The sequence below is a fragment of the Anser brachyrhynchus genome (genome assembly GCF_964034855.1).
Source record: "Anser brachyrhynchus genome assembly, chromosome: 3".
NCBI lineage: Eukaryota > Metazoa > Chordata > Aves > Anseriformes > Anatidae > Anser > Anser brachyrhynchus.
This window is the reverse complement of record NC_137696.1, coordinates 24,823,606-24,848,336: the sequence shown is the minus strand read 5'-3', so window position 1 is coordinate 24,848,336 and position 24,731 is coordinate 24,823,606. Positions and strand designations below refer to the sequence as shown.

The 24,731-nt window shown below is 37.9% G+C and overlaps 1 protein-coding gene across 1 annotated transcript in view; it reads left to right on the top strand.

The window, feature by feature from the left end:
- The window catches only part of USH2A (usherin), a 419,834-nt gene that overhangs the window by 182,370 nt on the left and 212,733 nt on the right, over nt 1-24,731 (top strand). The window contains exons 30-32 of the mRNA XM_080585038.1: nt 2,287-2,472; nt 18,776-18,889; nt 21,467-21,628. Of these exons, the coding sequence (XP_080441164.1) occupies nt 2,287-2,472; nt 18,776-18,889; nt 21,467-21,628 (462 nt within the window). The remainder of the gene's footprint in view (nt 1-2,286; nt 2,473-18,775; nt 18,890-21,466; nt 21,629-24,731) is intronic.

Here is a 24,731-nt window from a genome sequence, read left to right as displayed (position 1 = left end):
AGGGTTTCAAAGGAACATAATTCCTGCTGAGCCTTAAAGATCACATTTGTCTTACATATCATGAAGAGAATTTAAAGGACATTTCCTTTTCTGTTCAGTGTTTTTAGCAAACTTTATTGAGCCAGCAAGTTTTAAGATCTACAGTTCTGCATTTTTTATTTACTCAACTTTTCCTCTTCCATAAATTGAAGCCTTAACTGCATTCCATTAATGCAGAGAATTCTTTTGATACAAGATATTCAATGCATGATTGTTGTGGTTTAACCCGGCTGGCAGCTAAACACCACACAGCCGTTCGCTCACCCTCCCCCCTCCCTCTCTGGGATGGGGGAGAGAAACGGGAAAGTGAAGCCTGTGAGTTGAGATAAAGACAGTTTATTAAGACAGGAAAATAATAATAACAATAATAATAATAATAGTGATAATGATAATAGTATTAACAATAATAATGTGTAAGAAACAAGTGATGCACAATGCAATTGCTCACCACCCGCTGACCGATGCCCAGCCTATTCCCGAGCAGCCGGCCCCCCCACCCCGGCCAGCCACCCCTATATATTGTTTAGCATGACATCAGATGGTATGGAATACCCCTTTGGCCAGTTTGGGTCAGCTGTCCTGGGTCTGTCCCCTCCCAGCTCCTGCTGCACCCCCAGCCTGCTCGCTGGCAGGACAGAGCGAGAAGCCGAAAAGTCCTTGGCCTGGTGTAAACACTGCTCTGCAACAATTAAAACATCAGCATGTTATCAGCGCTCTTCTCATCCTAATCCAAAACATAGCACCCTACCAGCTACTATGAGCTACTTAACTCTGTCCTAACTGGAACCAGGACAATGATCTTAAAAAAAAGATAGCCTGTGTTAATATTTGACTTGCAATGCACTCTTACACAACTTAGTGTCATTATTTTGTGTACCACCCAGAAGAAAGAAGATGTATATATATTTTCATATCAAGTGTGTGACCACAGTAGGTTTTTCCATAAATTTATGTTTGTAAGCTGACCACAGCATTGAGCAACTACATGTTCCCCAGGGTTGAAGAATAATTGCACTATTTAATTATTTTTGAGTTGTTTTTGAGATGTCCCTTATGAGAAGAACATCTGCTATACCGTACCTTACCTTGCTCTTTAATACATTTCAGAACTAATAAAATCAATATAATACTGTATTAACTGAAACTTTCTAAGACTATCACATTGCTTCTTTATATAAGCATTATGACTTCCAAGTATTTTTTATACTTTGCATTCTAGTACCTTTCTTATCAAAAACAAACAACAACAACAACAACAAAAAACAGAAAAAACAGCAAACACTGTCTGTATTTATATTTAATGAAACTAAACAATAAAATTACAAAAAAGTGGTTATTTGATGGTGAAAAAAGCAAATGAACATCAGCAGGGCTAGGGAGGCCACATGCATTTACAGCAAACTCATCATCCATCATCCTGCCATAGTGTTCCTTGGGCCTTTCCTCTGCATCCCTTGTGCAGTCATCTGTGATGAAGTTGTTACTGGCCAGACCTTTACTTGGTATAGCAATATCTAATAAATAGTTAAAGGTTATGGGAAATGGGATTTTATTTTATTTTATTTTTCATTAGTAACATTATGCATACATGAGTTTGGCTTTCCAGTTCTTTTGAAAATCTTCATTTTTTTTTCTCCCTACTGACACCCCCTAATTCTATGGAATGATCAGAAGCAAAGGGTTTTGCAAAAAGGCCTAACAAGTCTCTGCTTTGCCCTAAGACAGTTGTCTAGAATTTTGCAAACATGAAAGTAAATTAGTAAGTTTAAATTTTTGAAGCACTTTTGTAAATGAGGATGCACAGTTTTAGAGATGTTCCATATTTGTGTCATTCTTTGGCTTGGATACCCAACAGATAAAAGTCAAACCCTTCTGTGTTGCAGTAACGTCTTGCTTCATTCAGTTGCATGATTATAAAACCTGAATTTGTTAGCTATATACAGTCCACATCCTCTTTTTGAGTGATGCTTAAATATATTTGATACATTAAATGTTTTTCGAAAACCTCAACAAGATGAGAAGGAATGCTATGTAGATGGAGTTTTGATGGTTTTGAAATATAGCTTAAACTGAATAGCTCAAGATGTGCAGTCATATTAAATCAATGCTGAAAAGTTACAACTCTAATAAATTGTATTTATGCTAATGGTTGAGTCTGATTTACTGCAGCCATTAAAAGTGAAGAATAGGGGCAATAGTCTCCTTAGAACTGCCATTTTCTCTATTTTCTATTTTATCCTTCCACAGTTCCACAAAATGTGCCAACTCCCTCAAGAGTTCACAGTATAAATGGTTACAGCATTGAGGTCACCTGGGACAAACCTGCTGGGGTCATAGGTGTAATTGAGAAGTACATTTTGAAAGCATATGAAGAGGATGGTCCCAATGTACCCATCACTAGTGCTGAGCTTGCTGACACTAGTATGCTCACAGGTAAATGTTGTTAAGTACCACTTTCTAGGCACATCTAATAACATGGCATGTTTATACTGCCTTTTGTTGAGCTATGAAGTATTACTTGTCTATTTTTTTGTATACAGGTTATATATAATATTTGGATGGGAGGTATGTGTTGTCAGCATCTGCATATATAGCAATGTACTGACTTCAAGGAACAATAGAAATTAAGATACATCTCAAACACTAAAAAATATTCTTATTTAAGCTATTTTTTTCCAACCCAGTGATGATTTTGGAGGGGAATGCTTATTGTTTGTTTTTACTTACTATACACGATGTTTCTTTCTCCCGTTTTTACATCCAGTTCACCTATGTGAACTTTAAACCTGAGTCCCATAAGATTCTATTTGACCTGATAGACCAAAGCACTTGATATACTTGCCTAAATTTGACCATGTCAACCTAACTGATTTCAGTGGGAACTAGCATGCATTTATGTTAATCAGATGCTGTGCTCGCTAATACTGGGAAGTGGATGTAGGTTATTATGGAATGAAGAAATTTATGTCCTTGGGTTTATTGGATGTGGTCACTGTTGAGCTGTGGGTTGTGAACAGAAGCTGTATGAACCATTGCACATGAGGTGTGCTTTCTGGTGTCTTGGTTTTTTACCTGTAGGAGGCAGACATTTTTAGAAACAGCAGACTCTTTGTTCACTACAAAGAGAACATTTTGGGACATTTCTTCCTGTCAGAACAATCTTATTTTCTTATTTACACTTACTTTCACTATACATATTCTCTAAAATTAATTATATAATTTATAAAAATTAAAAACATGGTAATGACATAATACTCAAAGCTGATGCTTTGATGTGCCTTGGCCTCAGGCAATAAAACAACTTCAAAAAGTGCCTTAACCCTCTGGCAGTATATTACTGCTGCTTTCCTGAAGCCCAGGTAATATGTGCTTAGTGTTTTTACATAAATATGTATGTTTTGTGTTGTGTCTCTGCTATAATGTAGATATAAATTTTCAAGAGCAAGCATGCACATATTTTATCTTCTTCAGTTTGAAAGCTCTTTTGACTATTTTTGAGTAATGTGCTACAATACTAAAACTGCACAGGCATACTCTGATTTGTTTGATTAACTTCTTGTTTGAAGTTGTATATTCTATGTTGTATATTCTAAGCATATGAATCAGATGGCTTATAAACAACTGATGTTTGAAACTTAAATTTAGTTTAATTCTTGTTGGTATTATGCCATGATTGAGTATTAGGGTTATGAGAAAGTCTACACTGGGCTGGACAGGTAAGAGGTATCTGTGTGCAGCTTTCAGGAGGCAGAAGGATAAGATTTTTCTTTATATTAAATTGAGGTAGTAAATTGATCCCATTTTTTTAGCGTATTATAGCAGATAGCTGCTGAGTACTGCAAAATCGAGTGACCCTAAGAACTTAAAACCAACCGTATTCACCCATTGTCCTCTCTGACAATGTCAGATTGTAGATGCTTAGGAAGACAATATAATACACAAAGTCAGACTTCCTGTTAATACAACTTTAGCTAGTAGTTCGTGGAAGGCCTGAGCTGAAAGTTGCATCTGCACTATCATGCTGAATGGTCTGTGGTAGTATTGTCTTTCTTTTTTTCATCCATTTATGCTTTTGCCTTCTGTAATTTGCTATAGCTGTAAGTTTTCAAATTCAGTTTTGTCTGTGTGGAAGGGGTACTTCCTTTTGTTATAACTGCTGCCCAATAGTTTAGTTATGTATTTCCCAATTTTGGCATTGTAAGAAATATGTAATTCAGGTCTTCATGCTGAGGTCAGAGCTGAGACAAATGAAAATCTATTTCTGTTAAATCACTGATCTTGAAGTGATTTTACCTTCAGCCTGTTGATTTCAGTGCAGTCTGAATTAACGCTGACTTTTGATGACTAGTCAAATTTTGCCCCCAAAAGTAGATTCACAGTGTGTAGATAATAAGCATGCAAGTTCACTTAAATGCAAGCTGAGGGCTAGCAAAAGGATACCTGTTGGATTGTCAGATAACTTGTTTGCCTAAGCATGCTAGGTCAGTTTGTTTGCTGCCAGGCATACCTGGATGTAATCTGGAGAGCAACCGTATAGTAACAAAGGTTGGTGGTGGGACAGTAAAGAATGCTTCTTTTCATGTGGCATAAATGTGTCAGTTGCAGTTTTGCTGCTGGTAACACAGGATAAGAGATGATATATAGCCATAAATGTAAATTCCACTATGTCTTGATGTGGCACGTGTTCCTGCTATGCAAAATATAATTTATTTGCAAATATTTGTGTTTAATCTGTGAATTTGATGTAAATTTAAGAAGAAATGAGAAGTAAAAATCAGCATTATCTTGACAAACCTTACTGAAGTCTAGGTAGACCACATCCACTGCCTTTTCCTCATTCACTGTGTATGTCACCTTGTCGTAGGAGATCAGGTTAGTCAAGCAGGACCTGTGTTTCATAAACCCATGCTGACTGGGTCTTGTATATGGGCGTTTGCTAGCCGCCAGTTGACTGGGACCTCCCCTGATAGCCAGGGCAGTCCCATAGACTTGCATACATCTAAGTGGAGTAGCAGGTCGCTAACCATTTCCTCACGGATTATGAGGGCTTCATTCTGCTCCCTGTCCCTATGTACCAGCTCAGGGGGCTGGGTACTTGCAGAACAACTGGTCTTGCTGCTAAAGCCTGAGGCAAAGAAGGCATTAAGTACCTCAGACTTTTCCTCATCTCTTGTTACTGTTTCCCTCACATCCAATAAAGGATGGAGATTCTCCTTAGTCCTCCTTTGCTTGTTTTTGTATTTATAAAAACATTTTTATTGTCTTAAATATTAAGACAATGAAATATTAAGACTTGAGCCAGATTAAGCTCAAGTTCAGCTTTGGCCCTTCTAAGTTTGTCCCTGCACAGCCTCACGGCATCTTTGTAATCCTCCTGAGTGGCCTGCTCCTTCTTCCAAAGGTCAAAAACCCTCTTTTTCTTCCTGAGCTCTAGCCTCAGCTCTCTGTTCAGCCTGGGTGGTCTTCTTCCATGCCAGCTCATCTTTTGGCATGTGAGGATGGCCTGCTCCTGTGCCTTTAGGTTTTCTTTCTTGAAGAGTGTCCAGCCTTCCTGGACTCCTTTGCCCTTCAGGGCTGCTTCCCAAGGGACTCTGCCAACCAGTCTCCTTAACAGGCTGAAGTCTGCCCTCTGGAAGTCCGGGGTGGCAGTTCTGCTAACCCCCCTCCTTACTTTTCCAAGAATCAACAACTCAATTCATGATCACTGTGCCCGAGACAGCCTCCAACCTTCACAATACGCACGAGTCCTTCTCTATTTGCAAGCTAAAGGTCCAGCAGGACACCATTCCCTGTTGGCTCCCTCACCAGCTCTGTCAGGAGGTTATCTTCTATGCACTTTAGAAAGCTCCTAGACTGTTTCCTCTCCACTGTGTTGTATTTCCATCAGACATCTCATTAAGTGGAAGTCTCCCACGGGAACAAAGGGCTAGCAACTGTGAGACTTCTCCCAGCTGTTTGTAGAATATTTCATCTGCCTTTTCAACCTGGTTAGACAGTCTATAACAGAGGCCCACCAGGACATCTGCCTCATTGGCCTTCCCCCTTATTCTTACCCATAAACATTTAACCCTATCACCATTATTAATTAATCCAAACCCTCCCTAACATACCGGGCTACTCCACTGCCTCTCTTTCCTAGCCTATCCCTTCTGAAGAGTTTGTAGTCATCTGTTGCAGCACTCCAGTCATACAAACTGTCCCACCATGTTTTGCTGATAGCAAATACGTCATAGGTTTCCTGCTGCACAATGGCTTCCAGCTCCTCCTGTTTGTTGCCTATGTTGTGTGCATTGGTGTAGATGTACTTCAGTTGGGTTAGTGATCCCGCCACCATTTTGTGGGGAGAAGTCCTAATCCCTGCATGACCATTCCTGGGCACTTTTGTGATTTCATAGAATGGCTTGGGTTGGAAGAAACCTTAAAGATCATCTGTTTCCAATCCCCCCTGCCATAAGCAGATATCACCCACTAGATCAGGTTGCTCAGAGTTTCATCTAACCTGGTCTTGAACACCTCCAGGGATGGGGCATCCACAACCTTTCTGAGCAATCCATCCTCTCTGGAGAACCTGTTCCAGTGCCTCAGTACCCTCTGAGTGAAGAATTCCCTCATAATCTCTAACCTTAATCTCCCCTCTTTTAGTTTAAAACCATTCCCCCCTTGTCTCGTCGTTATCTGATTGAGCAAAAAGTCGCTCTCCGTCTCTTTTTAAGTCACCTTTAAGTACTGAAAAGCCACAATGAGGTCACCCCAGAATTTCTAACCCATACCTTGTGCCTTTGCTGGCGTATAGCTCTCCATCACCTACCTCAGCGGGGGTGGCAGAGCCACGGACCTTGTTAGCACACCACCCCGTAAACATTGTTATACCACCCCCAGGGTTGTCTCTGTCAAGACTGGTTTTATCCCTTTCCCCCTTCAAATGTGGTTTAAAGCCCTATCAATGAGCCCTGCTAATTCCTGAGCAAAGATCCTTTTCCCCTTTAGAGACAGGTGAACCTTGTCCATTGCCAGCAGGCCTGGTGTAAAGACAGCAGACCTTTAATTAAGACAGCGTCTTACTGCAACTCAAAGAAAACGCTGCACAGTCTGCAACATGGTTCTACCTCTTCTGTTTCATAGCACAGAGGTCATCACACATTTAAAGAAAGTAACCTTTTCATTAGACAACACAAATCTTTCAGATATTGCACACAGCAGTTCTCTCTGTCCTATCTCAATTTTTATGCCTTCAAACCATACTGAGTACTTTGCTATTTGGTATTGCTGGAGTTGCTTATGATGTCAAATGTTCAGCATAGCTTCCTTTAGAGGTCCCTGAGCACTGAATGCAACAACATTCCACAAAGCACAAGCAAAGTGATAGATCAGAAAGACTCCTGATGTTTTGGGGAACTTTCAGTTGCAGCTTTAAATTTTTATTTACATCTCATATTTTGAAACAATGACTTTGGAAAAATCCCTTCTGTTCAGAACCTCAATTTTCAGGTAACAGACTTTGAATTTAATTTTCTGAAAATAATATTTTGTTAACAGTATATCTCAAGTAAGTTTAAATGCAATTGAATAGCCTTTCTTCATCACATGAGCATATTTTACATTACAGACTCCTTGCAATGTTTCAGAAGGCAGAATCAGGTACTTTAACTCACAAGAAAAGGTTTGATTTTCCCTGCTGAATCATCTTTCCTGGTTAATCAAAATTTAACATACAAACAGAACCCCAGCAGGAGATGCTGCTTTTTTTTTTTTTTTTTTTTTTTTTGAATTTTCCTGGAAGATTGTATTTAATTTTCTCCCTAGTTTCAGGGACAATTTCTTTAGAAATTCCTTTGTTGAATGCCACAGGAAGATGCTACAGTAGTCCCAAGAGCTGCTAAAGAAACAGGAGAGAGACAAACACTACAGAGCTTGGTAGTCTCACTAGTGAAGAAACTGGTGTTTTTCTACTCCTTCCTTCAGGTTTTCATTCACTGTTAAACCTAGACAACATTTAAGCTACTGCTAGCAAACTTATGTGAGGGCACAGTCAAGCCCTCTCTATCTTATTTTTTTCCCCTGCACCTTTTTATACCCATCTGATCTATTTTATTTTATACTTAGACTGTAAATTCTTTTGAACATTACCATGATCTGTTCTGTGCAGAAGGGTTCAGAGACATAGCTGGAGCACAGTAACAAAAAATTATTAGTAGTTTTACCTATTCTCTAGAAGGCTGTCTTGTGTGTGTCAAATTCAGAAGAACCTTTGTACCTCTGCCAAGAAGAAAAGCTGAGCTAAATATTTAAACTAAAGCAGGTCTTTAAATAAGCATAATATCACCATCCCAAAAGCCTATTTCTCAGGAAGCCTAAAACTCCTCAGGAACCAAAATCCTTCAAAATCTTTTCATCTTCAAAATCACAAACTATTTACATTTATGCAAGAAAGGAATATTCAGCAGATTTAAATCCTTGAAATGAGGGCTGACTGTTGAACCAAAAGTTTACTGTGTAAGGTAGTACATTTCAACACATTGTTCAGGACTTATATTCTAGAATGCTTCAAATTAGATTGTCAAGTTAGAGTGAAAATTCTTGGGGTTCAAGGAATACTGTGCTAGCCCATCTTGCCTTGAGAAAAAACATGTAATAACATTGACACATTATGGACATGGCCAGCCACACTAAGCAGAGTAATAAAAGAAGTACAAGGTCATCACAACAAAGATTTTTTTTTTTTACCCCAAAAGTTGCTTTACTCTGTGTTCCAGTGCATTCCAAATGCCATTACTATGCTGCTATCAAAATTCAGAATATAAATTAGATTCAGTATCTAAACAAATGAAAGAAGCTTTAGACACACTATTTCAGTGTGGACTGTGGGTAGCTTATGCTTCTAATTTTCTTTGGAATCCAGAATATCATGGAATCACACCATCATTGGATTTGAGGAGGACCTCTTGAGCACATCCAGTCCATGCCCCCAGCTGAAGCAGGGTCAACTACAGCAGGTTTACCAGGACTGTGTCCAGTTTCGTTTTGAAAATCTCCACAGTTGGAGGGTCCACAACCTTTCTGGGCAACCTGTTCCAGTGCTTGACCATCCTCACAGTTTAAAAAAAAAAAAAAAGTGTTTTCTTGCATTCAGATGAAGTTTTCTGTTTCAGTTTGTGCCCATTGACTCGTCCTGTCATTGAACACTACTGAGAAGTGTCTGGCTGCTCCTTCATTCCCTCTCATCAGGTGTTTATACACAATAACACCTGAGTTTTTTCCTTTCTAGACTGAACAGTCCCAGCTCACTCAGCCTCTCTTCATAAGAGATGTGCTCCAGTCCCTTAGTCATCTTAGTGGCTCTTTTATAATGTCTGCGAACTTGCTGAAGGTACACTCTTCCCCATCATTAAGATTATTAATGAAGACATTGAACAGTCTTGGTCCCTGTATCCACCCCTGGTGAACACCACAACTGACTTGCCTCCAACTGGATTTTATGCCACTGATCATAACAGGTCCAGCCATCCAACCAGCTTTCAATCCACCTCACTGTTGGCTCACCTGTACTTTGTTGACTTGTCTATGAGGATGTTACAGGAGACAGTGTCAAAAGCCATAAAATCAAGGTAACATCCACTTCTCTATCCTCGTTCATGAAGTTATTCAACTCATTGAAGAAGTCTATCAGGTTGGTATATCCATTAGGAAAATCAGTAAGTCAAAGCAATCCCCATACTGATTCTGCACCGATTTCATCTTCCTTTTAATATGATCCCTTATTTCAGTGGTTTCTGGTGTGGCTTGCTGCAAGTTGCCTCCTGTGCTTAGGCAGAGAAGATAGCTTCCAAAAGCTGATTTAAGCATTTAGTTTTGTGAGATAGTTACTAACTGGCTGAAGCTGTGGAAAGGTTTAGAGTGCTTTCTGTTCAGACACAGGCATCTCATTACATCTAGGGGAGAATGAAGAGGGGATTATTGCTCAGCCTTAAGGCTTGTCTGGTGTGTCTTAGCAGTTTAACTCTCAGAAAATTAAGCCAGCAAGGTGATCATTTCTCATCCTTATCAATTAATGCTCAAAATACACATAAACACCCCACTGTGTGACATGGAAAATAGCTCATGAGAAATACCTCCACTAAACTTCTCTTTGAGTTCTTCTTGACTCTCAGTGCTTGAATTAGCATCCTCATGTACTCTGTATCATGTGCTGTACATTTTGTTTCCACAAAGGGTTCCTTGTTTAGACCCACCTTCAGATAGGACATGGCCTTTTGCATTTACTCATTCTAGCAAAATATTTTCCATTGTCAAGCACATAAGAGAAATACCTTTACCATTCAAATCAGTGTCATCATAGAATTCAGGAGATCTGTAAGTTTTAAAGTTTTACCTGCTCCCAATGACAGGCAATCATAGAATCATAGAATATCCCGAGTTAGAAGGGACCCACAAGGATCAATGAGTCCAACTCCTGGCTCCACACAGGTCTACCCAAAAATTCAGACCATATGACTGAGAGCACAGTCCAAATGCTTCTTAAACTCCGACAGGCCTGGTGCCGTGAGTACATCCCTGGGGATTCTGTTCCAGTGCATGACAACCCTCTCAGTGAAGAACCTTTTCCTGATATCCAGCCTGAACCTCCCCTGTCGCAGCTTGACACCATTCCCATGGGTCCTATCACTGGTCACTAAAGAGAATAGACCAGCGCCTGCCCCCCCACTCCCACTCGTGAGGAAGCTGTAGGCCGCAATGAGGTCTCCCCTCAGCCTCCTCTTTTCCAGGCTGAACAGGCCAAGTGACCTCAGCTGCCCCTCGTATGTCTTCCCCTCTAGGCCCTTCACCATCTTCGTAGCCCTTCTCTGGACACTCTCCAATGAAGAACTGTAGTGGAAGCTGCAAAATAGTACGATATCCAGCAAAAAAAAAATCACAGACATTTTATATTCTCACTACAGACTTCTTTTTTAATTTCATATAGTTATTGTAGTTCTTTTTTCCTGTGTCATTACCGCAATAACCAAGCACTGAAGTTGTGGCTGCACATGCGATGATGAGAAAATGGTTGTTTACGGTTTTCCCTCCTAAAGCCCATGGTCACCTTTCTTTCCGTTCCCTGACGTGCTTATGTTTACTTTCTTACCTTTTAGACTTTAATGTTTGGTAGATGACTATTTCAGGAAAAGTTAATTTGATGGTTGGATATAGTTAATTAGAGTGGTTAGCTGGGTCTCCTCTCAGTACAGGAAGTCAGGCCTCCTGCCAGCGACTGGTAGGCCTGGGCTCACGAGCAGGTGAAGGAAAGCTCACTGCTAGCCTGGAAAATGATACTGTTCAGAGAAAACACTGCCAGGGGAGAGCTCCCTCTAGCTGAATTGAGGAGGAAGAGCTCTGCCAGGCTTGAGGAAGCAGTGGCAAGCAGCTGTGTCTGCCCGGCAAACCCTACTATGCTCTGCTGAGAGGCTTGGGGCAGCGGGTTTTGGGGTGACCTGCAGGGCTGTACCCTGACCACCGCCTCCTGAGGAGCTTGAAAGTCAGGAGGCTGTGGGGGGCAGCCCCAGGGCCAGACCCCACAGTGGCGGGCACAGAGTCCCATGAGACCTGGGGCAATGGTCAGCATGGGTCAGCGTACCGACAGCCAAAGCAGCCACACAGCACAGGCCAGATAGTGCTGCACTGAGGGGGCACAGGTCTCATGGAGGTTGTCCCTTCTCTGCGTACACATACACACGTCTTGCTTTGTTTTTCAAAATAAATATCTCTGTAAATTATGTTTTTGGGAACAGTACATCAGAATATTATTTAGGTGGGCTTAAAATGAAAGTTTGCTGCCTGATGACTCCTGAAAAATGCATTCATCTTCAGGGTTCTACAGGCCTGTAAATGATTTACCAAAACCATATAGTTTACTACACAAAACCATTAATGAATTACTTGGATATTGCTTTCATGCACTTCAGCTTACTTGTAATCTTTGCACAAATATTTTGCACTCAAAGCACTCTCATGCTGCAGTTAGTGAAATTTTTGTAAATTTGCAGAAAAGAATTGCAAACTGTCTAATGTAAGTGCATATAGGGCCAGAGTAATAAGAGGATTCCAAAATCTGTATTCCAGGTTCAATATTGTAATGTCATAGAACATTTTAGGGAGACACAAAGAGTCACCAAGTACTAACTTTGTTTTGTATTTACTTACAACTAAAATCTGACATTACATTTAAAGTAATAAAAGGTGGAAAATTTTATTGAGGGTATTGTTTTCTAGAGCTGATATTATACTTCAATTGCTTGAACCAGGTTTAAATACAAAAGGATTGTCATTTTCAGCTAAATTCTTTCTCTTTATCATGGTTTCATAGAAGTAACTTTTGATCAGAAGCAGGGATACCTGATAGAAAACATCTGCATACTTCCCACCACCAGAAGAATGATGGTATGCATGGTATGTTGCCATGCCACGGTATGTCAGATTTGGAACACAGTATGCATCCTTCTAACAAAAAGGGGTGCCATGTACCCAGACCCTTGTAACGACTAGGAATGAGATGCTTGTTGCCAGTGTGTTTTGTCCCTGTGCGCTGTAAGGAGATTTGGTCTCTCTGTCTCACCCACACAGACGCACGTCTCTCTCAGTGGAAGGAGCCAAATGAGTATAACGGCAGCTGCACCTCAGCCATTGCTCAGATCCCTCTGACTGCTGCAGCCAACGTAACATAGGGTAGCCAATGGATCTGCTGATGCCCGTTAGGTTCCTGTCAATTGTTAGATGATGCTTGAGCACATAGTGACTCTAAATCAGAGCGGCAGAGTATAAGCTCTTATCTCCTTTCATTTAGCAGGCTTTAGCAGACTAGCAGCATATTTTTCAATATATGCATTTTAAAACATGAATTAATAAATGTTCTAACTTGATTGAGTTTAGACCTAAATAAATCTTGTTTACAGTCCAATGCTGTTGTATAAATTTATTCATATGAAATGTAAATCATCTGATTAAATAAACATGAACATTTTATCAAAATTACATCAACACTTAGCTACATACCAATACTTTTATTAAGAAAAAAGAAATCAACTTCTTAATGTTTGTGAGGAAGGAAAAGATTATTAATATCTTTTTTTATAGACATACTCAGTTTTGCAAAAAGTTAAGACTTTCTTTCTCTGCAAATTTTTAAAATCAATCATATGCTAGAAAAATAGCAACAACAGTGTTATCTGGAAAGATCAAGAGTAACAGAGTGAGGAGATATTACAGGACCAATTCTCTCTGTGTCTAAGTAATGTCTGGTGCAAAATGGGACTGTTGGGCTATGGCTTTGTGCAAATTGAAGCAGCCAAAGAGCTGCTGTGTGTCATGAAGAATGTAACAGACTTCCTTGAAACGTTGCAATCTGAACTGCATCCTCAAGGCCAGTGGAGCTTGTGCTTGGTTGATTATGATCTTGTTCAGTTGGGAAGAAAGGCCTTCCAACCCAGAGAAATACAGTAACCAAAGTAACCTTTTATTGTTCTTACAAGGCAAAGAGTTGGAACAGGTGCCCTCTTGTTCAATAATTCTTCAGAATTTTATGACTCAGACTATGCTTATGGTAGAAGATGCTTTAAAAATGTAGATGTATGCGACAGATTGATGTGCACAGGCTTTCAGTTCAGAGATGCGTATGTAGAAGACACATGTACTTAAACAGTTTTTGCTACAATCTGTCAAAGACACAAAGTCAGTTGAGGACTTCCTTTTCTGGTCAGTAGACTGTGATTAAGTGTACTGTGGCAATGATGCATCTCGACACACAAGTGACTTTGTAAGACAGATGCTGTACAACCTCAGGCATTCAAGTTGGCTAAGTTGTGTTTAGGTTTGGGGAGAAGGGATTTGGTAATTATTATTTTTTTCAACACCTTAAAAAGGCATTAGGATCCATCTTTAAGGTCAAGTGTTGTTTCAATTTCATAATGTGTACTTCAAAATAAGTCCTTCTGAAGTAGAGTGTTAGAGAGGAAGCAATGAAAAAATCTGGCAAAGAATCCCTCTGGCAAAAAATGCACTCAGCGTGTGAAACAAATGGAACTTGTGTGGGTAAGCTTTGTGGTTGACTTTGGGAATCTTAATATTCAGTAACAGAGCTGACTTTTCAGGCTTCATATGAAAGTGGTGAGTGGTTATAATTAAAGTTACCTATATTTACCTGTAAAAAACAAACAAAACTAACTTCAAAACGTTCCTCTTCCACCATCTTAATGTATTTTATTATTATTTGAAAGAAAAAAAGACAACTTTAGTATTTGTGTTGCAACTGTAAAACTAAATACTCAGTAAGATTTTTGTGTAAGTTGGGGGGGGGGGGGTCAAGTGGGTTTAATTTTGTTTTATGGGAAGGCTCCTTCACTAAATGTGTTTTAAAAAGCTTGCCTCAATTTATATTTCTTCAAAAATTTGTTATGCAGAATAGAAACTCTGTAAGTTACCATAAGCGTGTGTTACCTGTGAAGACCTGCTGGTAACTTTCTGAAAAAGCAGGATGACAGATCAGGGCAGTGAAGCAACTGCTTTTATAATGATCTTTTAACTAGATGATGAAATTATTAAAACACAGTAATGGCCTTTGAATCTGTTTTTCAGTGTTTGAGAACAGAATATTGGCCATTATACCTTAGCAGTAAAATATATGTATTTTTTTTCCTTGACGAGAAACTAGTTTTTTCCATTCAAAATCTGCCAGAATGTTGTGGCAGAACTGTCTAAATATGAGACTTCCCTTTTAGATGTACTGAACAAAAGAAATGTCAGTTTTATGGAGAAATGAAAGAAAGAAGCTTGATATTTGCTATTCTTATATATTGTATGCGTTATAATGATACATGGATTGGTTATAAAGATGCAACTAATTGTGACTAGTCAAAATGTCTGTTTTACCATAAATTCATTGTTGACCCTCTTCTACTGTCCATGTCAATATTTTTATCCCTTATCCACAAGAAAGAACCTAGCAGTTTTACTCTGACAGAACTCTAAACCTCAACTTTAAATATTGCAAATAATTAAAGATCATTTAAATAAAAGTATAGAAAATTAAATACTAGTTTTGCATATAAAGTGGGCTTAATGTTCTAGGTGTGATTCCAGATCACTCTTTTAGACTGTTAACTTTACATTCATATTTAACAAATGACATTATTCAGTTTCATGGGGTCACTGTGTCAAAATGTCTGTGTTAGAACTTTAATTTATTTCCAAAGGTTCTTTGAGTGGGCAGATAGGAGTGGTGTGTTAGAATGATTTACTGTCTCTGATTCCCTGTGTAGACTTTAAGGCTTGGAACATAGTCTATGGTGTAAATTTTAAGTCTGGATGGATTCAGCTGCTCTGTAGTGGCAGATGGAATGAATGGGACTCTTATCCCAAATGTGAGAGGCTGGCCCTCTTCTTAAATATTGATGGTCCCTCCAATTCTATCTCCTGATCAAAGTGACAATTTATCTACCTCTCTCCTGTTAACGTTACTAGAATATATGCAAATGTAGTTGTGGCCAAATTTTGCTTTTTTAGCATCTACTTTTGGAAAGCCTGATAGACTATCAGCTCATCAGTTATTCGGTATAGACAGGAGATGCCAGTCTGCATGTGCGCAAGTTGAGGAGTTTGGAAAACTTTTTAAAAGCTGTCAGCTATCTTCATTGGATTATAGGCTGGTTTTTATTGCAAAAATTATTTTGCTGTTTTTTAATTCACGTTGTATCAGTATCAGTGATGATCTTTGCTATGGGACTGCTGACTTTGTGCTCTAAGATAGTCAGGCACTGAGTGTAAATTTCACTGGCTGACTCAAAGTGCAGAGGAAATGAGTGGGTAATGAGAGCAGAGCCGCCAGTTCTTTAATTGAATTAAAAGCCGGGTGACACCAATGCAGACACCTGTCCAATTACAGACAGGCCAAGGTGTTTACCGTTGCTGTACAAGCGATTTGAAGATGACAGAAATCTTTCCGCCCACAGATTAACATAATGAAGGAGAACAGATTACAGTGGATGCTGGCCAAACAGATAGGTTGGCAGCTGAGAAAAAAGTAGTTTGCTGAAGTATGTAAATAAAATCTGTGCACTTTCTATTGCCTACCTATGCCACATATCTGTTTCTTTGTTGAGAGAAAATAGTATAAGTGTGCATGTGAAGCAAATACGTTAATTATGAGATAAACAAAATATTTTTTTCAGTTGCTGCCTTTGATATATATATATATCTTTAATAACAGGTACCTCCTGTTGCAAAAAGGTTGATCTGTTTTATTTTTCAAATTCTCACTGTCCTTCACAAACCTACCTGAGTAATGTACACTCTGTTGCATTGCAGATGATTCATATAAAACCTTTCTACTTTGTCAAAAGTAAAAAGCACAACCAAACAGCCCAATCCAAACCTTCTACAGCTAGAAGCATCTTTCTGGATGTGTTTTCTATGTGCTACCGTGGCTCTCAATGCCTGAAGCCATTGGTGACCCCAAAGAATGTCTTCCATCAGGAAATGCAAGGAGCATTAATTCACTGCTTCATAACAAAAAAAAACCATTACAAGTGCTAAATGTACAAATAAAACTAAATTGCTTCCTAAAGCACAGCAGAGTGAATAGAGGGAGAGCATGTACACAATAGCATGCTCCTCTTAACTGAGAACCTGCAAATGTCACAGTTAGAGGATTTGGTTTCTGCATGTGTTTATTTGCTGAAGTTAATTCCAAAAGTACCTTTTATACTTTCCCATGTTTGACCCTGTGTGATCTGGAAATAAGGGTTTTCTATCGTCTTATGCAAAACAGACTTTTTTTTTTTTTTTAAACCAATGATGTTTCTGCACTGAAGAATACACTGTAGGTTACAGTATTCCTGCTTTAGTGGGATACTAATGTTTTGAAACATCATCATGTTCTATGTTATGCTTGTTGAATGCTTTTAAAAATGCTTGTTGAATGCTTTTTAAATACTTGTCTTCTGCCAAATATTACAGGAAGATTACAGGCACGTTTGCTTGGGCAGTGGCTGACACAACATTCTTTTTCTTCCCTGTTGTATTTCCATTAGTTCGTAAGATGGCAGTACAGTTTTTCTCTGCTAAGTAGGTATTTATTTCCAAAATCAAAGCTATTACTAGAGAGAGTTGATTCTGATCAACTGGTTTGAGTTTAGCACAGCTACTCTGACCTGAGTGTTGCTACTACCAATTATCTTTTTGCATAGAAGAACTGGACCTCCAAAAACTCAAATGGAAAGTTCATTTGCAATGCTAATCGTTGAAGTTTTTGTTTTAATTACAAGAAAAGGGAAAAACACAATTTATTCAATGAAAGCTAACCTCAAGTTTTCAATGTGACCACACATTTCAATAAACACAGTGTAAAAAATCATAGACTTGCTTAGATTATCCCACTCAGAAAATAACGTAATTATGCTGCAACCATAAACTCCCTGCATGCAGTTCTCCAGACCTTTTTTTTTTTTTTTTGTGGGTATAAAGTGTGTACATGGGAACAAAGACTTTCTACTGAAAGCCAGAGTTGTGTTGCATTGTATGTAGTAACTCAATGAAAAGTAACAAGAAGGACTAATTTCTTCTACCTGTTAGTGTGCACATAATGCTGAAGGGGCTTAGTCTCCTACTATGAGAGGTTTGGCCAAGAATTATGGTTCTCTGAAGTACTGCTGTTTCCAAAGATGTTTTTGCAATGATACAGCTTTGAAAATCCCAATATGGGACAGTTCCTAATTTGTGTCATTTTGTCCTCATTTGTGCCATAAAAATGATCTGTTTTGTTGCTGTTGTTTTCTTTTGAAATACCCCACTGATTTTACCAAAAACTGTTAGAATTGAGGTGAGAACAGGGTTTGAAATAAAACTTGTCATGAAGTAGCTCTTTTAATTACTTTTCATTGCAATATTACTTTATTGTAGGACCTACTTTGAAATGAAAACTGCTGGTGTTTCTGAAAAATGTCTGTCAAACGTTTTTTTTTTTTCCCATGCAATCCCTCTGTATATTTCAGTTCAAAATATTTCATAACTTCCTGAAATGGCAAGGAGTGATTTGTTTATCCACAAGTTGCTGATCTATATGTGGGAATCCAGCAACTTCTCTTCACTAACACAAGCAGGACCTGAAAAAGCATAAGCTTATACAACTATTTTCTTAAAATCTCTGAGTACTTTGTCACCTGAAATATGTTACTGTAGTAGTATAGCAAATGTATAGGCTATATCCTTCCACTGAAGTACAGAAACACAAGTGGGAGATTTCACACAAAAAAGAAATTTGAGTTTATAGATGAATAGTTAGGGGCAACATTGGAAAGGAGGCATTAAAAAAAAATGTTCTGGGAGGCTGAAAAACTGTTAGAAAATAAGTCAATAACTGAAAAAACTTGGTGAAGCAGGTGCTAAGAAAAAAAAAACACTTGAATTTATTGTCATTGTTATATTAAAATGTGCATCTCAGTCTTGAAGTTGTGTTTGTCACAGTGAGAATAAATAAAGAAACTTATTTGCATCATAAGTATTAAGAATGAAATAAAACATAATTTTCTCTTAATATATTTTGCAAAATTTACATTGTGGCATGATATGAATGAAACCTTAAAATCTTTTTTCTCTTCTACCTCTAGCTGTGAATGCCTGTAACAGAAAAATTTTCTATTTTACTTCTCTTCATGTATGTAATCAGTCTGTAGGCTATACATGCATAACACCTTGCTTTCTTCTGTTGCAGGCATATTGACAGGCTTGCATCCTTTCACAAACTATACTGTAACCCTAACTGCTTGCACTTTGGCTGGCTGTACTGAGAGCTTGCATGCATTGAACATCTCCACTCCACAAGAAGGTAAAGTAATTTCAAAGGTCTTGACTTCCACATTTCAGTCATGAATAATAAAACAGGAGAAGAGCTAAATGCTGCAAAGCCATTTGCTGGAAAACCCCAACCTAATTTGATGACAAAGTGCATTGCCAGACCATAATTGCTCCATTTTTTGGGGGGGTGCGAAAATGAATCAAACTCCATACCCTTTAATGACATGCATCTTTAATAGCTGTAATGCAGATTAATGGGCTTTTTAATTGCTGTTACATTGTTCATGCAAGAGCCTTGTCATTAATATGAAGCATCTGAAAGATTAATGAAAGCTTCCTCATTTTACTAGGGCTCAGAAGTAAATCTAGAGACAGTCTGACTAAAAAGAATTGATTGTATGGCACAGTATGAAATTGAGAATCAAACGGTTGATTTCCATGGTTTCTTTTAACTGCTAAACACCAGCAATAGGCAACAATTACTTCAGTGTGATGAAACTTCCAAATGCCGATTGAGTTATTTATTAATCACTTTTCAGTTTTTCTCTCTTTCCTTAATTCTTTTATATGTTTTTGGGCTCAAACTTAAAGGTTGTGAGTATAAATTAATGTTTTCTAGGACTGGATTGAGAACTACAGCAGGAAGAAAGAACATTTAGTTCCATCTTTAGAGACTAGCCTAATGCGTAATGCAAATCAATTATGGGAGCAAATGTCCCAAAAGATCTGTGACATGCCTAACTCCATTCTCAATTAAACATAAAGTCCAAGTCAGATCCTCCTCCGGGTTCCGTCATCCTAAAGTTAATCCAGTTAAAACCAGTTACTTCAAATTTGCACTGGTAGAATAGTAAAAGACTTTGACTTGTATCTGTAGGAAGTGTTTAATCTTCCATGATGTTGAGTAGTTTTCAAAAGTTCCTTCCTCCCACAGTCCTATCTAGTAACTCTCACAGTGTTGAACTTTTAACAAGGCTCTGCTGTATTTTCTCTTTTAAACTAGGTAATAATTATGTATGAATAAACCAAATAACATTTTAGCATGAAGTTGTGTGAATTACAACCATAATGATCAGAAGAATGGCAGAGTGTTGAACTGCTGCTAGAGCAGGAATTGTGGAAGGTGTTCTCCTGATGAGGACAGTCCTGAGTATTCCTGTCTAACATCTCTAGAACATGATTTTGATGTGAACATGTTGAAAACTGCCAGCAGCACCATTCAAATCAAACCCAGTATCACCTCTTGGAAGTTCTAAATAAACTGACCAAGTTTGTCTGGTGGCATTAGAAAAGGGAATGTATAGCTTCTGACAGCCAAATAGTTAATGGACCCTGTGATGTTAACATTTATTTAGTGCTCTATATTTCTTTCTGGTGTAATATAGTAATTAAAACCAAAACGACAACAACAAAAAGCACAACTGCGTACGTCTTCTTGTCCTCAGCTTAGTGAGTGTGCTTGCTAAACCAGGAATTCTATATGTTTCAGAAAACATTCACTGTTTTCAGATGTGCTGCCATACTGGGAAGGTTTATGCAAGAATAGATTTTTTTTATTTTTTTTTCCGGTGATCAAATAAAGCCACGGGGAACATGTGTTTTATCCCTCAGAAGAACTGAACAAAAAGTCAATGTGTGGAATTTCTATTTTTGGATGCTCTTGTTGCATGCTCTTAGTAACAATAAATTGATGATACAGAAGACAGACACCATATCACACCCTCCAGCTATCCCTGTTTCCCTATTGAAACATTCATTACTTTATATTGTTTTCACATTGCCAGCCACTGCTAGTTATTGTTTTAAATTGCTAGCACAGAGCTTGTAAATTACAAGATATTCCTCCCAGACTAAGGGCCGAGTTCTGCTCCCCTTGCGATATTCAGTGGGATTGCTTGTGCTTCTAGCATATAACTCATTGAAACGGGGAGAGAACTCAGCTTTTAAATTATTATCCATTGCCAACTTACAGTATATTATATACATAAAATCCATGCTAAACAAGTGTTACTAAGTGTATTGAATTATGAAAAGTCTGAAGGAATGTGTAGCGCATAAGAATAATGCATCTGCATTTGTGATTAGAAAAAAATAATCACTGTAGTTACAAATGAAAAACATGAAGAGAAATTAACTTGTATTTAAAAAAAAAAAAAAATCCATAAAAAAATAATGTACCCCTCCTCATCCTTACAGTTATCTATCTGGAAAAATACACAGGCAAAATTATTTTTTCTAAAAAGTAAAGAGTTTATCTTTTCTAAAAGTTTGTGTTTCCAAGGGCACCTCACAGGTGATAGGAGTGTTTTCAAAATGGTGATATCTCGAAAGCATAAAATCTCTAGAAATTTCAACTTGTCTGAAAATCATTCTGGTTCACTAAAATAATTTATGATTTGTGGAAAGCTAAAAATACAGCAGACCTGTAGTAATTTTATATCTGTTCTCTGAGTTATCTTTGTGAAGTCTTAGGAGCATGGCTAAGACTCCCTTCCCTCACTCCCTCTCTTTCCCACTTTTTCTCACTTTGCGTGATAAGATATAATGTATGATACAATATGATGATATATAATATATATAATATAAATGTAGTATATTTTTTCACCAGCCCCTGAAGATGTGCAACCAGCCACAGCAATATCCTTTCCCACATTCTTGCTGATGAGTTGGAGCCCTCCAAAAACACCAAATGGTATTATTACACAATATATTTTATATATGAATGGGATACCAATTTATTTTGGAAATGGGACCAAATATGTTGTAAAAGGTGAGTTCTGTGCTAGGTAGCATATCAGACGGATGTCTCATAGTTGCTGTGAATAATTGTATATCTGACGCCTTCTAAATTTTGCATCCATGACTGTATTACTCTTCCTCCTGGTTTTTATAACATATTGCCTAGAATCAGCTGTGCTGAACTGCACTTTCAATAAGGCAAAATTAAAATGTGAACTAGTTGTGTGCCATCTCTCAGCTACCCTATTTAGAAAGTCTATTGTTATTATTCCAGTTGATTGTGGAGGAAGCCAGAAATCAGGCTATATAAAAAATTTAAGCTGTTTGGACCAAACTGTGAAGTTGACATCTCTACTAGCATGATAGTAGTGATGTCATTAGTGCTTTGGTGTCAAGACATTTTCCCATTTAGGTTGAAATTATGCAATTCTTCTGCTCCCATATTGACCCTGTTAACAGCCTCTCGTGCTAACGTTCATCCTCCCTGCAGGTCCTTTGTGAACACTAACTGTTATTTCCGGTGAAAAATGACCAAGAGGCACTTCAGGCAAAGTATTACCTGCTGAAATTAAAGCATTTCAGATAAAAAAAGCAAAATAAATTAAAAATTACCTGGATGCACTTTAAACCACAATGGGTTCCATTTGTTAGAGAATTCTTCATAGAACTCTCTGCTGGGACTCTCAAAGATTAATATTGTCATGGATTATCTAAATCCTGTTCTGTGTTATCCTCTTTCACAGGACCTCAGTCAAGTTTTTGGTAGTTTTACAGCTTTTTCATCTTGTAGCATCCAGCTCTCAAAACAAGTTATCTCGAAGCTATTGGAGACAAGAAATAATGTACAGATTTAATATTTTTTCTCGTTGTCCGTGGATGTTCTTAATTAGAGAGCCATTATGTTGCTTTCCTGAACTGTCCATGTTTAGCTTGCTTGTTAAAAGCCTAAACAAAGTAGTCTACCAATAACAGGTATAGAGTGTGTCAATGACCAAGTTATATCAGTACTATTAAACTATTAAATGGAACCTATATGACCGTTATTTTGCAGTACAGTGAAGTGTGATCATCTGACTTCCTATTTTAAAATAATTATTGTTATAGCTAATTAAATATCCAAGCTATTTGTTTGGACTGAGATTGTTCATATTGCACAAACACACACAAACTTAACTGGAAGTATCATAGCAAAACAAAGTACTATTCTGAACCTGTCAGAAGTTGAATATGGCAAAAAGTACAAGTAAAATTAAAACATTTTATATTGGACAACTTGGGGGAAAAAGGGTATCAAGACCCTACTCTTTTTTAAATGTAAGGCCTTAAAATTCAAAGCTATTTCTTCATCTTCAGTTAGTATGAAACATATTTAAAAATTCATATAGTTCAAATTTCTTTGCCTTGCACAGGCCATAAGCTACTGGTGTGGTGGGTCAGTTTTGACACTGAAAAATGAATCCAGTTAGAGAACATCCTGAAGGCTGTTGATGATCGCTGTAATAAATAGTGCACACTTTAAGTCAAACTTTTTCATTCTGTATTCAAAGGTAATGGATTTTTCGTAACCATAGTAACCTTAGTGTATTTCTGGATAAATACATGAGGTGTATACATTCTGGTTTTATTTTTGAATATAAACTACCACATTATGTATTACTAATAATATGAAAAATAGGATATAGGTTAGCATAATGACAGCTCAAACTAGTATACATTTTTCTTCTGAAAAAAAAATATTTATCAAAAGTATAGGTTCAATTAATTTCTTCCCCATACACCCAGCTTTCTGGTATTCCAGTAGTGCAATTTATCTTTTTTTTTTTTTTTTTGCAAGATATCCATTAATCTCTTATGGCCATCCCATAACACTATTCTTAAGAATTTTGAAGTGGAAATGGTTATACTTCCAATCTTATTAAAATCATTATTGAATGTTCATCACAGGTAGTTTTGCTGGTGTGTTAATTCTCAGCTGGTTACAAATTGGCAAAGAATGTAAAACATTTGGGGAAATGCTCACCATAATACATTGTGTTTGGTTGGTTTTATGTTCTAGTTGGATTGTATTCTGGCCCATAGCTGAAATGAATGCTTATTAAGAAATTACATTCAAATAACTTTCCTGGATGTCCTTCAAAAATTTTGAAAAGGATGAATTACATTTCTGATTTCTGACGTCTTATCTCTAAGTCTTGAATGATGACATGGAGATTTGTCAACTATTGCAGGTTATATTCAGCTAAACTATTCTAAGGAAAAGTCATCTGGTTCATAAGCTACCTAGAAGAGCTTTTGTTGCTTGTATCTAGAAATGACTTATATTTTTTCTAGAGCAATTTTGATGGTTTTGGTCCTATTGAGCATTTTATAACTTTGATTTCAATTAACTTTTTAGGCAAACATAAGTTATAAAGTGAACAGAGAATCTTGCTTATTTCCAACCAATCCTCTGTGTAAAAGAAAGGAACAATTTAAATCCCTGAACCATAGTTACAGCAGGAAATGTCCTGGAATCCGCTCACAGAGCTAGTCTGGCAGAATTGGACCCAGTGAAGGCAATTGCATTGGCCATCACACAGCCTGGCTTTCAATTCCAGCCCCTCCAAGAAGGGCAAGTCTCTTCAAGTTGGAATCACAGCTTTCCCCCCAGTATGCTGGTGTTCATTAGGACACGATTTCTTTCCATCTTCTTCCCAGCTTTTCATCTAGACTTGTAGTGTTTCCCTTGAAAATAAGGCTAGTGAATCAAGTCATATTGCCCTGTGCAGTAGCCACTCTCATCCCCGATTATGGACATGGCAAAGAGATCAGACTATTTTCTTTGGATACAGTTTATTTAGCTGCTAGTTTCTCACTGCCTGAGGGGGAAGAAGTGAGCCAGCATGCTGGGATTTGGGTCAGTAGAAATCCCAGTCACTCTGAATCAGGTCAATTCAAGATCTTGCCTAGATGCGTGTATATGTTTAAGTTGAACCATTTTTGCTTCCTTATAGAGCCCAATATTTTCTTTGCAGGCTACAAGTAAAAGAGGTATAACTTTTTTTTTTTTTTTTTTTTTTTCCTGCGAGAGCTACATCTATATAGTAGAAAACAGGGGCTTTTGACATTCCAGTGTTATACACATCTCCTTCCTG